The sequence below is a fragment of the Zonotrichia albicollis genome, unplaced genomic scaffold (genome assembly GCF_047830755.1).
Source record: "Zonotrichia albicollis isolate bZonAlb1 unplaced genomic scaffold, bZonAlb1.hap1 Scaffold_257, whole genome shotgun sequence".
NCBI lineage: Eukaryota > Metazoa > Chordata > Aves > Passeriformes > Passerellidae > Zonotrichia > Zonotrichia albicollis.
The window spans coordinates 2,253,653-2,268,791 of NW_027428429.1; the positions used below are offsets into that span (position 1 = coordinate 2,253,653).

At 50.2% G+C, this 15,139-nt stretch overlaps 1 protein-coding gene across 1 annotated transcript in view; it reads left to right on the top strand.

Moving 5' to 3' along the window:
- Positions 1-829: 829 nt before the first annotated feature.
- The window catches only part of LOC113460769 (uncharacterized), a 1,042,778-nt gene continuing 1,028,468 nt past the window's right edge, over positions 830-15,139 (top strand). The window contains exon 1 of the mRNA XM_074534170.1: positions 830-1,170. Coding sequence (XP_074390271.1) covers positions 830-1,170 — 341 coding nt within the window. The remainder of the gene's footprint in view (positions 1,171-15,139) is intronic.

Here is a 15,139-nt window from a genome sequence, read left to right on the forward strand (position 1 = left end):
GAATCACGTTTATCACTCCAACAGGACTGCAGCCACCATTTATTGGGACTGCTACCACCGCCCTGACCAACAGGGTGTCAGGTTATATCCTGACTCTGTCAGTTTAAGGCAGTGTTTCTGTATCATTTGCATCTTTGATCTTCATTTTCTTTTAAATTGTAATTCTGACTTTGACTCTCCCCCAGGTTTGCCTTAAAACCAGTAGAAAATGCAATGCAGGCCCTTTGTTTTCTTCCCAGAACAGGATTTCCCATTCCCAAGTCTTTACTGGATGGAGGAGGAGGCTGTGAAGAACAGGAAGGATCCCCAGGACACCCGGGCAGGTGAGGAGGAATTCAGTGCCCCTTTCCCCCTCTCTCCAGCTCCATCTCCCAGCCCAGCACAGACCCTGGCTGCAGGACAACCCTGCTGCCAACCCCGTCCTGCCAGGGATGCACTGGTGGGATCTCCTTCCCCTTCCCTGTGGCATGGAGGCAAATCCCATCCTTTCCTTGTCCTTCCTTCCCCAGGGAAGGAGCTGAGAATGGAGTCCATGGAGGAAAAATCTCCATGGCAGAACCTCATGGAAAAGGCCATTTTGAATGACTCCACAGTGCAGAATTCCAATGAGGAGGAATATCCCACAAGATCTTGCAGGAGGAGGGGCTCCAAACCCAGCTCAGTGTGCTCTGAGGAGGAAACACCCACCCTGAGCCAGGAAGGTGGTCAGAGCTCAAGCCAGGGCTTGGAGCTGGTGGTCCATGAGCAGCTTCAAGATGGGGAGAAGCCCCACAAGTGCTTGGAGTATGGGAAGAGCTTCAGGCACAGCAGCACTCTGATCAGCCACCAGATGATCCACACTGGGCAATGGCCCTACGAGTGTGGGGAGTGTGGGAAGGGCTTCAGCTCCAGCCCTGCCCTCGTCACCCACCAACGCATCCACACTGGGGAGAGGCCCTACGAGTGTCCCCGGTGTCAGAAGAGGTTTCAGACCAGCTCTGATCTCCTCCTGCACCAGCGCATTCACACAGAGGAGAGGCCCTTCCGCTGCCCCGACTGTGGGAAGGGCTTCAAGCGCAACTTCACCCTCATCACCCACCGGCGTATCCACACGGGGGAGAGGCCATACGAGTGTTCCCAGTGTGGGAAGAGCTTCACCCAGATTTCTGTCTTAACCAGACACCAACAGAGGCACCTGTAAGGGAAGGCCTGGCAATGCCCCAATGCAAGAGGACTTTTGTGCACTGCCCCAACTTCATCCATAATTGGAGGATCCATGTTGGGAAGAGCCTTGGTGATCCATGTTCCCCATGATCCATGCTAGGAAGACACCTGTCCCTTTTCCTGCCCCTGTCAATGACATGATGTGGTATGGAAGAACATGAGGGTGTGGCCATGGCCACTCCCACCTCAGGTCATTGCCAGGGACAGGAAAAGGACTCTCTCTCTTCCTGAGGAGAAGGGTGTCCTTTCCAGGCAGGAGGAAATACGTGGCCAGGCAGACCCAGTGAGTTGTGTTTTAGTTTTCCCTGTAAACAGTTTAATTTATACACTCTGTTATCAATATTTTTTCTGTTCCATTTGTTCCTTATCTCGTTGCTGTTCCCAATAAATTGTTCTTATCCCAGCCTGGGATCGTTGCCTTTTGTGCTTTCCATGGGAGGCAGAAGGGCAGCAAGGGCAGCGTGGTTTAGCAGGAGCAGGAAATTGGGGAATCCCATTCCTGAACCTCAGCCTGTGGAAACCAAGCATCCCAGCTGGTCCCAGTCCTGGTGGCCATGGCAACAGTCTTGGGAGTGGGTCCCTGGCTGGGGCTGTGGGAACCTCTTCCCTCTGGTGCCCAGGGACAGGAGTGGAGGGAACGGCTGCAGCTGAGTCGGGGCAGGCTCAGGTTGGATGTCAGGAAAAGGTTTTTGCCCAGAGGCTGCTGGGGCCCTGCCCAGGCTCCCCAGGGAAGGGTCCGAGCTCCAGGGCTCTCTGAGCTGCAGCAGCGTTTGGACAGCGCTGCCAGGCCCAGGCTGGCATTGTTGGGGTGTCCTGTGCAGGGCCAGCAGTTTGACTAGAGGATCCTGATGGGTCCCTCCCAGCTCAGCCCATTCTGTGGTTTTGGGATCCCATGAGCCTGGGATGGTGCTGCCAGTGTTTGACATGGCAACGGGCTCTGGCTGCAGGCCTGAGCTGGTGTCCATGGCAACCACCGCTGACATGGGGTCTCCATGGAGCTGCCAAGGGACTAACCATAGCAACAGGAGGCTGGTGATAGTTGTGTCCTGGGGTGACGTTATGATGCTTGTATTCCCATTCATCTGTTCTGTGCCTTTAAGACCGGCTCTGAAGAGTGGAAGTTTTGTTTGGGTTTCTCTTATCAGGGACACAGAGACGAGCAGTACATAGGGGTGTTTTTCACTTCTTGCTTCAGCTTGCTGCTTTGCTTGCTCCCTTTTGTGCTCTTGCTTCTGCTCTGCTTTGGCCTCTGCTTATTACTAGTTCTAGCTAAACAGTCCAAATTCCTTCCTGGACTGTTTCTCCTCTCCTTTTTCTGTGACCATCTCGAACCTGCTCCAGACTGGGACCTGGGAGCACCGAGGGTTTGCACCGTTTGGCTGCAGCAGCTGCCCCAGTGCCGGAGGGACTGAGAACAGAGCAACCACCCCCGAAAGAGATTTTCTGATTTTGCCATCTTTCTCAGAGCGGTGTCATCGAGTATTGTTCATTTTGTGTGCTGGGGGGGGTGCTGGGCCAGTCAAATAAACAGGTTCTTTCCACCTCTCTCCACGGAATTTTTTCCCGAACCGGTTGGGGGGAGGGGCTGTGTGGGTTTTGCTTTCTGGAGGGGCCCTCCTTTGCAGATTCTTTAACAAATTTGCCCTAAACCAGGACAAAATAGTTTCGTGCACAAACGTGGGGCTCAAGAGAGAGTGGAAAAACCCTGTTTTGACTGCATTTTGGCTGCTATTACTCTGTGTTCGTTTAAATCAGCTAATAGCCATGCTTTTTGGATTCATAATGCCTATTGGGGTGAAGGTTTGCATGCCTTTCTGGTCCCTAGGGTTTTTCGAGATTTTAATACTTCTCTGGTCCCTAGGTTTATTTTATTATTCAGAAATAGCTTTAGTATTGCCCCTAATACGTAGTTTTTACATCAGAGGGGCAGTGACCAGAGTAGCTATCCTGCTGGGTTTGGTGGCAATAATGTGCAAGAAGTTTATAAACATGCTAGGGTCTGCTCCAGGTATGAATGGTTCATGGCTATGGTTATGCATCCAGTTTGTTGCAGGAGGAGCAGGAGGGAATGAGGTTTTTCAGCCTCTGCTTTTCTTCTTCTCCTATGAATCAGTTGCTTTACTAGTGAAGGATGTTCAGTTTCCCCTCAATGTTAAAGAAACCATCTTCGTGGTATTGAATCTGGTAACCTTCCTCTATACAGCCTGCTGCTTCTCTAGAATGAGGGCTGAGTATTCAAGATGGGCTGATGAGACCCCTGACTCAGGAATAAACCCCGGTGTGGAAAAAGGAATTCTCTGACCCTATAGTCTGGGATTTTCCCCATGAACAAATTCAGAACCCAGCTGAGGTGGGCAAATATCTGAAAGAGAAGTACCAGGATGAGCCTAAGGAGAGGAAGGTCATTGCAGTGAGCTGGGCTCTGGCATATGCTTATCGCACACTGCTAGATACTCTAGGGCAGCAGACAGAGGCAGGGGGGCAGGGAGATAAATCAGCAACTGTCCCGGTGGCTCAGGCTGCAGCCAACACTCCAGGCTCGAAGCCAGCAGCTAAACCCATGGCTGTTGCTACCAGCACTAGAAGTGGGAAATGCACAGACAAGACCAATCGACCAGTGGATGAGGATGATGATGATGATGATGAAGGAGAAGGAACCTCAGTGCCTCCTGATGTAAAGTCAGGAGTCAAAGCAGCAGGTGCAAGATCAGATGCCAATATTGAGTCCTTCTCCCTGAAGGACCTTCGTGGCCTACGGAAGCATTACACTCGAAGGTCTGATGAATCCATAATTAGTTGGCTGGTCCGTCTCTGGGATGCTGCAGGTGAGCCTAGCGTTTTGGATGGCACTGAAGCCAGGCATTTGGGATCCCTGTCACAGGATCCTGTCATAGACCAAGGAATGATGAGGGGGGCTAACTCTCAGACCCTCTGGGAACGGGTCCTAAGAAGTGTAGCAGAAAGATACTTGTGTGCAGACGATCTCTATATGCAGCAGACTCAGTGGAAGACAATGGAGCAAGGGATCCAACGCCTGAGAGAAATGGCCATGGCAGAGATTATCTTCTCAGATTATGTAACAACTAGGAACCCAGACTTAGTACCATGCACGTCTGTGATGTGGCGAAAACTCGTACGACTTGGGCCACAGGAATATGCTTCTGCCTTAGCCATCATGAAGAGGGATGAGAGGAGTGAGACTGTGCTTGACATGGCAAGGAAGCTCCTAGCATATGCAGATGCTGTACATGGCCCGACTCATGCCAGAATCGCAGCGGTAGAAACGTGTCTGCAGTACTTAGAGGATAAGATAGAGGAGAACCATAAGAAGCTTAGAGAGGAGATTAAAGAAGACCTTCTCCAAATTTCAGCAGTACAGATCCGAGGTTCCGGTATCCAAGGCAGACGTTTCCCAGATGGTAAGAGAAGATACACCCCACGAGCTGAGCTGTGGTTTTACCTGCGTGATTGTGGGGAAAACATGAGAAGGTGGGATAGGAAACCTACCGCTGTTTTAGCACGACGGGTGCGTGAACTGAAGGAAGCCACCAGGAGGAAAGCAGCTCCAGTTGCCCGTAGCCGAACGGCCAGGTATGATGATGATGACATGTCTGATCCCCTCGAAGGAACACCCAAAACATACACCCAGGGAAAGAAGGATAACCAGGCTTAGAGGGGCCCTGCCTCTAGCCAGGTAGAGGCCAGGGAAAATTGTGTTTTCTGGTCTGTGTGGATTCGTTGGCCTGGCACATTGGAACCACAAGAGTACAAAGCTTTGGTCGATACTGGTGCGCAATGCACATTAATCCCATCAAGATATGTAGGGACAGAGTCTGTTTCTATTGCTGGTGTGACAGGGGGATCCCAGGATTTCACTTTGATGGAAGCTGATGTGAGCCTAATGGGAAATGAGTGGAAGAAGCATCCTATTGTGACTGGCCCAGAGGCCCCATGTATTTTGGGCATAGACTACCTTCGAAGTGGGTACTTCAAAGACCCAAAAGGACACAGATGGGCATTTGGAATAGCTGCTGTAGAGACAGAGGGCATCCAGCAATTGAACACCTTGCCTGGGTTGTCTGAGAATCCATCTGCAGTAGGATGCCTGACGGGACAAGAGCAACGAGTGCCAATTGCCACTTCCATAGTGCATCGACGGCAGTATAGAACCACTCGAGATGCTGTGATCCCCATCCATAAGATGATCCGAGAGCTGGAGAGCCAAGGGGTGGTCAGCAAGACCCACTCACCCTTCAACAGCCCCATCTGGCCTGTGCGAAAATCTGAAGGAGAATGGAGATTGACTGTGGACTATTGTGCATTGAATGAAGTGACTCCACCACTGAGTGCTGCTGTGCCAGACATATTAGAGCTCCAGTATGAGCTTGAGTCCAAGACAGCAAAGTGGTATGCCACTATAGACATTGCCAATGCATTTTTCTCCATTCCTCTGGCAGCAGAATGCAGGCCTCAGTTTGCCTTCACATGGAGGGGAGTGCAGTACACCTGGAACCAATTGCCCCAGGGGTGGAAGCACAGCCCCACCATCTGCCATGGACTGATCCAGGCTGCACTGGAAAAGGGTGAGGCTCCAGAACATCTGCAGTATATTGATGGCACCATTGTGTGGGGAAACACAGCTGCGGAAGTGTTCGAGAAAGGGAAGGAAATCATCCAGATCCTCCTGGGAGCTGGTTTCGCCATTAAAAAGAGCAAAGTAAAGGGACCAGCTCGTGAGATTCAATTCCTGGGAGTGAAGTGGCAAGATGGACGGCGTCAGATTCCTATAGAAGTCATCAACAAGATCACAGAAATGTCTCCACCCACCAATAAGAAAGAGATGCAAGCTTTCTTGGGTGCAATAGGTTTTTGGAGGATGCATATTCCTGAGTACAGTCAGATCGTGAGCCCTCTTTACCTGATCACCCGCAAGAAGAACAATTTCCAGTGGGGCCCTGAGCAGCAACAGGCCTTTGTCCAGATCAAGCAGGAGATTGCTCATGCAGTAGCCCTTGGCCCAGTCAGGACAGGACCAGAGGTAAAGAACATGCTCTACTCTGCAGCCGGGAACCATGGCTTTTCCTGAAGCCTTTGGCAGAAGGTGCCTGAGGAGACTCGGGGTCGACCACTGGGATTTTGGAGTCGAAGCTACAGAGGGGCTGAAGCCAACTATACTCCAACAGAGAAAGAAATCCTGGCTGCCTATGAAGGAGTCCAGGCTGCCTCGGAGATAATGGGCACTGAAGCACAACTCCTCCTGGCACCCCGACTACCAGTGCTGGGGTGGATGTTCAATGGCAAGGTTCCTTCCACTCACCATGCCACCAGTGCTACATGGAGCAAGTGGATTGCTCTCATCACTCAGCACGCCCATATAGGTAAACTGAATCGCCCTGGGATTTTGGAGGTCATTACAAATTGGCCCGAAGGTGAGAATTTTAGTGTCACAGATGAAGAGGAACAAGAACCAGTGACATGTGCTGAAGAGGCTCCTCCCTATAACCAACTGCCCCCAGAGGAAACACACTACGGTCTTTTCACTGATGGTTCCTGTCCAATCGTAGGGATGAACCGGAAGTGGAAAGCAGCCGTATGGAGCCCCACACGACAGGTTGCACAAGCTACCAAAGGAGAAGGTGGATCAAGCCAACTTGCTGAACTCAAAGCTGTTCAACTGGCCCTAGACATTGCTGAGAGAGAGAAGTGGCCAAAGCTCTACCTCTACACTGATTCATGGATGGTAGCCAATGCTCTGTGGGGATGGCTGGAGAGGTGGAAAAAGGCTAACTGGCAGCGTAGAGGGAAACCAATTTGGGCTGCTGGTGAGTGGAAAAACATTGCTACCAGGGTAGGGAGGCTACCTGTGAAAGTCCGCCATGTAGATGCCCATGTACCCAAGAGTAGGGCCACCGAGGAGCACCAAAACAATGAGCAGGTAGACCAAGCTGCAAAGATAGGAGTGTCCAAAATAGACCTAGATTGGGAACATAAGGGAGAGTTATTCCTAGCTCGATGGGCCCATGATGCCTCAGACCACCAGGGCAGAGATGCCACCTATAAGTGGGCACGAGACCGAGGGGTGGATCTAACCATGGACAGTATTTCTCAGGTTATCCATGACTGTGAGACGTGTGCTGCCATCAAGCAGGCCAAGCGACTGAAGCCCCTCTGGTACGGTGGGCGGTGGTCCAAGTACAAGTATGGGGAGGCCTGGCAGATTGACTACATCACACTGCCCCAGACACGCCAGGGCAAGCGCTATGTGCTGACCATGGTGGAGGTCACTACTGGATGGTTGGAAACCTACCCTGTGTCTCATGCTACAGCCTGGAACACCATCCTGGGCCTGGAAAAGCAAGTTCTGTGGAGACATGGCACCCCTGAGAGGATCGAGTCAGACAACGGGACTCATTTCAAGAACAGCCTTATCAACACCTGGGCTAGGGAACATGGCATTGAGTGGGTGTACCATATTCCCTACCATGCACCAGCTGCAGGGAAAGTGGAGAGGTACAATGGACTACTAAAAACCCAGTTGAAAGCTTTGGGTGGGGGATCTTTCAAGAATTGGGAGCAGCATCTGGCAAAAGCCACCTGGTTAGTTAACACCCGAGGTTCCACCAACCGAGCAGGTCCTGCCCAGTCTGAGTCCCTGAATGTAATAGAAGGGGACAAAGTCCCAGTGGTACATATCAGAGGTTTGTTAGGGAAGACTGTGTGGATCAATTCTGCCTCGAGTACAGACAAACCCATTCGTGGGGTTGTCTTTGCTCAGGGACCAGGTTGCACGTGGTGGATAATGCAAAGAGATGGAACAACACAATGTGTACCTCAGGGAGACCTGATTGTGGGGTAAGAATGATGTGCAATACCACTGTTCATTGGATGTTACTGCCATTGTCTGTACATTAAACCATACAGACATGAGATAGAAGGAAATGTGTAAGAGTTGAAGGTCTGGGCAAGTGGAAGATGGACAAGGAAATGTGTAAGTGTCGATGGTCTGAGCAAGTGATAGATGGAGCTTTAAGTGACTAAAGTGAAAAGGGGGAATCCTGCAGCTCTGTAATATAGGGCCTGGATTCAGTGGTCCAGTGTGGGGATGTGATGAAGGCATGATGGGTATTGCTTGTAATTTTGGGGGAACGGATAGAAATTTTGTATGAATAATGCATGATGTGTTGTAGTAAGTTGATGATATGGGGATAAGAGGTGGAATTCCTGGGGTGACGTTATGATGCTTGTATATCCCCATTCATCTGTTCTGTGCCTTTAAGACCGGCACTGAAGAGTGGAAGTTTTGTTTGGGTTTCTCTTATCAGGACACAGAGACAAGCAGTACACAGAGAGCTGGTTTTTTTTACTTCCAGCTTTGGGCTTGCTGCTTTTGCTTGCTGCTTTTGCTTGCTCTCTTTTTCTGCTCTTGCTTCTGCTCTGCTTTCTGCCTCTGCTTATTAGCTAGTTCTAGCTAAACAGTCCACATTGCTTCCTGGACTGTTTCTCCTCTCCTGTTCCTGTGACCATCTCGAACCTGCTCCGGACTGGGACCCGGGAACACCAAGGGTTCGGCTGCAGCGGCTGGCCCAGCGCCGGAGGGACTGAGAACAGAGCAACCACCCCCGAAAGAGACTTTCTGATTTTGCCATCTTTCTCAGAGCGGTGTCATCGGGTATTGTTCATTTTGTGTGCTGGGGGGTGCGGAGCCAGTCAAATAAACAGGTTCTTTCCACCTCTCTCCGAGGAATTTTTTCCCGAACCGGTTGGGGGGAGGGGCCGTGTGGGTTTCGCTTTCTGGAGGGGCCCTCCATTGCAGATTCTTTAACAAATTTGCCCTAAACCAGTACAGGGCCCTTGATCCAGCCTATCCAGGGCCCTGTGCAGAGCCCTCCTACCCTGCAGCAGATCCACACTCACACCCAGCTTGGTGTCATCTGCAAATTTGGTGATTTTCTATTCTTTTTCACACATGTGATAATCATTTCCCCAAAACCATTAACATATTTCCCCTCCCCTTAACCCATGTGTTCTTCTGTGCTGGGGGTCTCTCTCCTGGTCCCTGGTGGTCATTGATCCCAATGTTCCTGTGGGCCTGGTTGAGCTGGCAGGACACTGAGGCTGCTCAACTTCCAGTTCCCCTTCTCACACAATGGGCACTGTTTGGTTTCCACAGGCCTGAGGTTGTGGAGAACAAGCTCCAGGTGTCAGCTCAGCTGGTGGAGACAATTTATCATCTGGTAACATGATGTCACAGAGTGGGCTGTGACATCACTGAGTGGGTTATGTGAGGTCATCGAGTAGCTATGACATCATAGGCCATCACTGTGACTTCAGAGATCCAGTTGCGACATCACAGTGCAGATTATGTCATCACAGACTCTGATGTGACATCAGAGACCAGCTGTGTGACATCAGAGAGGGGTCTGTGACATCACAGAGCTGGCTATGACATCACAGAGGGGCTGTGTGACATCCCAGCAGGGCTGTGTCAGGTCACTGGTTTGGTCACTCTGCCCCAGTTCCCCCTCACAGTTTCTCCCAACAAGTCCAATGCTGTTCATGCCCAGCAGGGTCCCTGTCCCCGGGGATCCCCCCGGCCCACCTGGAGCCACAGCATCCACCAAAGGATGTTCCACAGGATCCACCCCAGAGCCTGACAGGGGACAAGGGGCCAGGGCTGTGTGACCAGGACATCAAGGACGGGGATTATCCAGGTCACTGTGGCCTGGGTTGGGTTGCCCAGGGCAGGAAAGATGTCTGGCAGCTGGAGCAGGGTCTGGGAAGGGCCTCCAAGGTGGGGCTGGAGCCCTTGGGCTGTGAGCAGAGGCTGAGGGAGCTGGGCTGGTCCAGCCTGGAGCAGGGAAGGCTGAGGGGCTCCTCATCCCAGCCTGGCAGTGCCAGCGAGGAGGAGAACCCAAATTTGGCCATGGGCACCTGGCCAAGAAGGATAGTTCCTTTCCATCCATTTGTCAATCAACAAAACACACTTCTCAAAGCATTAACTTGGCCATTCAACTTCAGGAACCCAAGCCTTTTTAATTTTAAGTAAATCAAAATTTGCAAGGAGAAAGAAATAGAAGTAGATAAAGAGAGAAAGAAAAATAAGTTTTAGAGAAACACCCATGCCCGGATTCCAGTGTTGTTCAGATGGAAATTCCAGGAAGAGGTAGGGTCAAAATGTGTGCTTGCCTTGTGGTCAGCCATAAATACTCCTTGGTCTTCTTGGGCCCTTCCCCCAGGTGGGCCTTGGGGTCATTTGGTCCCTCAGGAGCTGGGCTGGGGCTGCAGAGGTGACTGTGGAGCATTGCCTGTGCTGTGCCAGGGACTGGCAGCCACTGCTGGGCTGGGATAGAGGCCCTGGGGAGATTGGGGTTCCAGGGCAGGGCTGGGCTTACAGGGCAAGACTGGACCTGCCCCTTCTCTCCCCACACATGAAATAATTCAAGCCAACAATCTCCTCCAGTTTGTCACAATAGGCAGTGTTGGAGATGGAACCCAAATTTGGCCATGGGCATCTGGCCGAGAAGGACAGTTCCTTTCCATAGGAAGGAAAGCACAGAGCCTTCCCCAGGGTTTTGGGGCCAGATGAAAGGTGACCCTTGTGAAACCACTGCCAGACAGATTTGTCCAGGCAATATTGTTTGGGAACAATGCCTGGATATAAGGAAATTTGGAGGTGAAATCCCAGTTCTGGCCATGGGCGTCTGGAGCAGAAGGAGAGTTCTTTCCCATAGGAAGGAAAGTACAGAGCCCCAGTGTTTCAGCAGCAGATGAGAAGAGACCCTCAACATGCCTAGGTCAGCTGGACCAGTCAGGTGGCCCACGGGAGGCCAAACCAGCCCGACCTGTTCTGTGTTCCCTTGGTTTTGTGGTGCCCTGATGGGTCACAAGGGTGTCTTGGTTCCATGGGGTCCCACAGTGTCACAATGGCCCCCAGGTTCCTGAAGGTCCCACAGTGTCTCAATGGTCCCAACGATTCCATGAAGCCTTGCAGTATCACAATGGTCTCTGTGGTTGCACAGGCCTCACAATGTCATGTCACTCCTCTGTTCAGTGTCCCCTGCACTATCACAATGGACCTTTGGACCATGGGGGTTTGTGGTGTCACAATGGTCTCCTTTGGCTCCACAGTGTCACAATGGACCATTGATGACAGGAGGCCACTCAGTGTCACCCTGGAGCTTTGGTTCCATGCAGCCCTGCAGTGTCACAATGGTCCTGCCTTGTTTCTTAGTGTCACAATGGACCACTGAGGACAGAAGGCCTCGCAATGTCACAAAGGCCCCTTGGTTCCATGAGGCCCCACAGTGTCACAATGGTCTCCTTGGTTCCATGGTGCCCCACAGTGTCACAATAGTCTCCATGATTCCATGAGTCCCCTCAGTGTCACTATGGCTCCCTGGTTCCATGAGTCTGTGAAGTGAATTAATGGCTTTCCATGGTTTCCATGAGGCCTTGCAATGGCACACTGGAACTTTGGTTCCAGGGAATCTCACAGTGTCACAATGGCCCCTTGGTTCCATGACACCCCCAAGTGCCATAATGGTCTCCAGGGTTCCATGGGCCCCAGCAATGTCACAAGGGCCCCTTGGTTTGATAAGGCCTTTCAGTGTCACAATGACCCCTACACTCCATGGAGTCACACAGCATCAGTACAGTCCCCTTGGTTCCATGAGGCCCAGCAATGTCACAGTGCTCTCCATGATTCCATGAGGCCCCACAGTGTCACAATTGTCCCATAGTGTCACAGGGGCCCACAGGGTCACACTGGTCCCTTGGTCTCACAGGGCCCCACAGTGTCACAATGGTCCCTTGGTCTCACAGGGCCCACAGTGTCACCATGGACCTTTGGTTCCACAGCCCTGTGCTGCTGCATTCCCCCCTCCCCTTCTCAGGCCGCCCTGCCAGCTGAGAAATGCTCCTTGGGCCTCGGCCTTGGCCAACAGTCCCTGGGCTCAGCTCCTCTGCAGCTCATCACAAACACTGTCTGCTCCAGGCACTGCTGCTGCCCAACCAGCTTCTGGTTCCTTTAGCAGCAGCCCTGGGAACTGTTTTTGTTCCCTCCGTGGCACAACATCCCTGTTCTCACACTGCCAAAGAAAGCTGTTGGTGCCAAGTGCGGCCAGGATGAACCATTGCTGGGACTGAAGCCCCTCTCTTGGGGCCCTGCAAACAGCGCTCCAAAAGGAGCCCTTGGAGCTCTCCTGGGCCAGCGACTCCCTCTGAGTGGGGCCTCTCCCAGCCGGGAACTCTCCCATTTGCTGCACTCGGGGATCCTGAACAACGACGGAGCCTGGGCCAATCCCCCCACTCCTCCAGGCTCAACCCTTTGCCCTTTGCTGGGGAGATGCCAAAGCATCAGCAGTGAGCATTCTCTGCCCTCAGGGGAATTGCTCACAGGTGCCTTGCACTGACTGTTTGTGTCTGTGTGCACACGGGAGTGGCTGTGCTGGGGAAATGTGGCAGAAATGCTGCTCTCTGAGGGCTTGGAGTGCCTGGGATAGCTGAGTCAGTCAGGCCTTTATGTAAGGTTAAATCCCAAGGTCTAAGCTAAGTTAAATTCTGCTAAGAGTTGTTCTTTTGCTAAGTTCTTACATTTATTATAAGTTATAAGTTAAATTGAACATTGTTCAGTGTTACTCCTCTGTTAAATTGCAAAGTCATAGTTTTTAAGTTAAGTTAAATATTGTTAAGATCTGTTCTTTTGCTAAATTGTGAAGTTGAGGGTATCAGTTAAGGTTAAAGTATAAATTCAATCCTGTTAGATTTGAGCTCTGTTAAGCTTTTATCTCTTTATTCTTTTATCGTTGCCTCATTATCCTTGTGTTACACACAAGCCCAGGAACAGTCCTCAGGTCATTTCTGGTTTGTTTGCCTGGATTTGGTTTGGTTTTGTTATTACTTTGTTTCCTTGGTGTGCCTGAAGTGCCCAGTCAGGAGCAGAGTGACTCTTGCCAAGGAATTTTGTTCTGCTGTCCCTTAATATTAAATCTGGTTTTGGCTGATCCCTTGCCGGCGATTTTTTCAGCACTCCCAAGGCCTCGTTGGTACCAGGGTGAAGGAGCCCTGGCCCAGGCTCTGGCCCTGGGGGACATGGGTGTTGCAGAATGAGGCCTTTGTCGGGGATGAGCCATTTGTCAGTAAGGGAAAACTGACACTCAATATGAGTGATAAGCAAGTTCCATTTATTGAAGAGAGCATCAGACACTTATACAGCAAGTAATAAGCTTATGAATATTCTGTAAGCCAAGCGATCTATTGGTTAAACTATACCATCAACTCTTCCTCATTCCCTTGGGCCTACATTTCCTATTTCCCACGTCTCTCTGTCCACTTGTTATCATACACAGCTAGGCCCAAGGACACACTATCTTGCAGGTTCAAAAACTCAAACTAGCTGTGCTGTGGTGTGTTCTTAAGTTTGTTAGTTGCTCCCCCATTTTCTGTATTAAATGGTTTCTTCCTTTCCCAGGACTTCCTGCTGCTACCCTGTCAGTTAGGTTGCTATGGAAATGAAACTGCTCCTCCCCTGGTTTCTCTTATAAAGTGAAAGTTGTCTACTCCTTGGGTTCAGTCAATCACCCCTTTTCTCCTCACAGGTTTCGAGAATTTTCTTTTCTCTGGGAGTTATGGTTGGCTGTAGCCCCAGAGCCCCTCCTATGATTTATAACAGTTGGTTACTTTGGTATATCAGTTATGTTTCGTACCTCCAAATGTGTATTACTATTGGTTAGCTGGGTTTCCCTGCCTTCTTCCCCCCTTTTCCCTTAAAACCCTCTCTCGCCCCCTGCTCGGGGCCATTTGCTGGGTGTTTCCCCTCCTTGTTGGTCCTTCTGTAATAAACCGACAGTTTACCCCCAGCAAGTGGTCGCCTCCTAATTCGTCCCCCACTGCGCTGCTCCGAGCTATCACCCAGCTCAGCCTGAGGCCAAGACACCGAGGGGGGCTGGCTTCAGATGCGCAGGGGCACCGGCCTTCGCCCCTCACCAGATAGCCGGATTCCAGGGCTGTGAATGCCCCCGCGCATAGTTGTGTTTCGTACTTTCCCAGCTCCTGGTCGGCTAACAAGCGAATGTCTACGTGACTTCTGTCATGTAGCCATTTGGCCACAATTCCCCTGTTTTCTTGTTGCACAAGCAAGGTTTGATGGGCTAACTGCGTCACACTCTTTGCAATACAAGAATAGGCAATTCTAACAACTATTACATTACAAGCAGTATTCTCAACTAGCAAGGTTTCTCTCTTACAAGGGATCTAAGCCAGGGAGACAAACCAAAAAGACTACCACTATTTATAGGATATGCCATACGACAGATACAAAAAGGATTCTATGCTGCTACAAGGTTCGAATAAAATTCAGGTGTGCCAGTACAACCTACAAAAATAAGCTAAAGGAGCAACATGTGCGCAGGTTTCATCTGCGTCGATTGTCTGGTAAGTTTGTTTTCCATTCTCAAAGATCAGATATACTTCAAACAGGAATGGCTCTGCTCACAAATGCTTCTGATTGTCCCTTTTAACTAGAGTTTCTCTGATGTTCACAACAACACCTTGCACACAAGTCATAAAATAAACGCCTATCATAAAAGCATAAATCTGTCTAACATCACTTAAACTTAATAGCACTGAGACTTAAAATACTTAAAATATTTAAACTTAACAGAACTTAACATCACTTAAACTTATTTTTACTTAAACTTAACAGAATTTTAACTCAGCAAAACTTTAACTCAACAAAACTTTAACAGATTTTCAAATCAACAGAACTTACATGTAAAATCACTTAAATCTAACAGAACTTAACTTTAACAGAACATAACTGACTTTAAATTCTACATAACTTAAACCTAATATAATTTAAATGTAACAGAATCTAACTTCACTTAAACTTAATAACACTTAAACTTAACAGAAATTAAACTGAACAGCGCTTAAACGT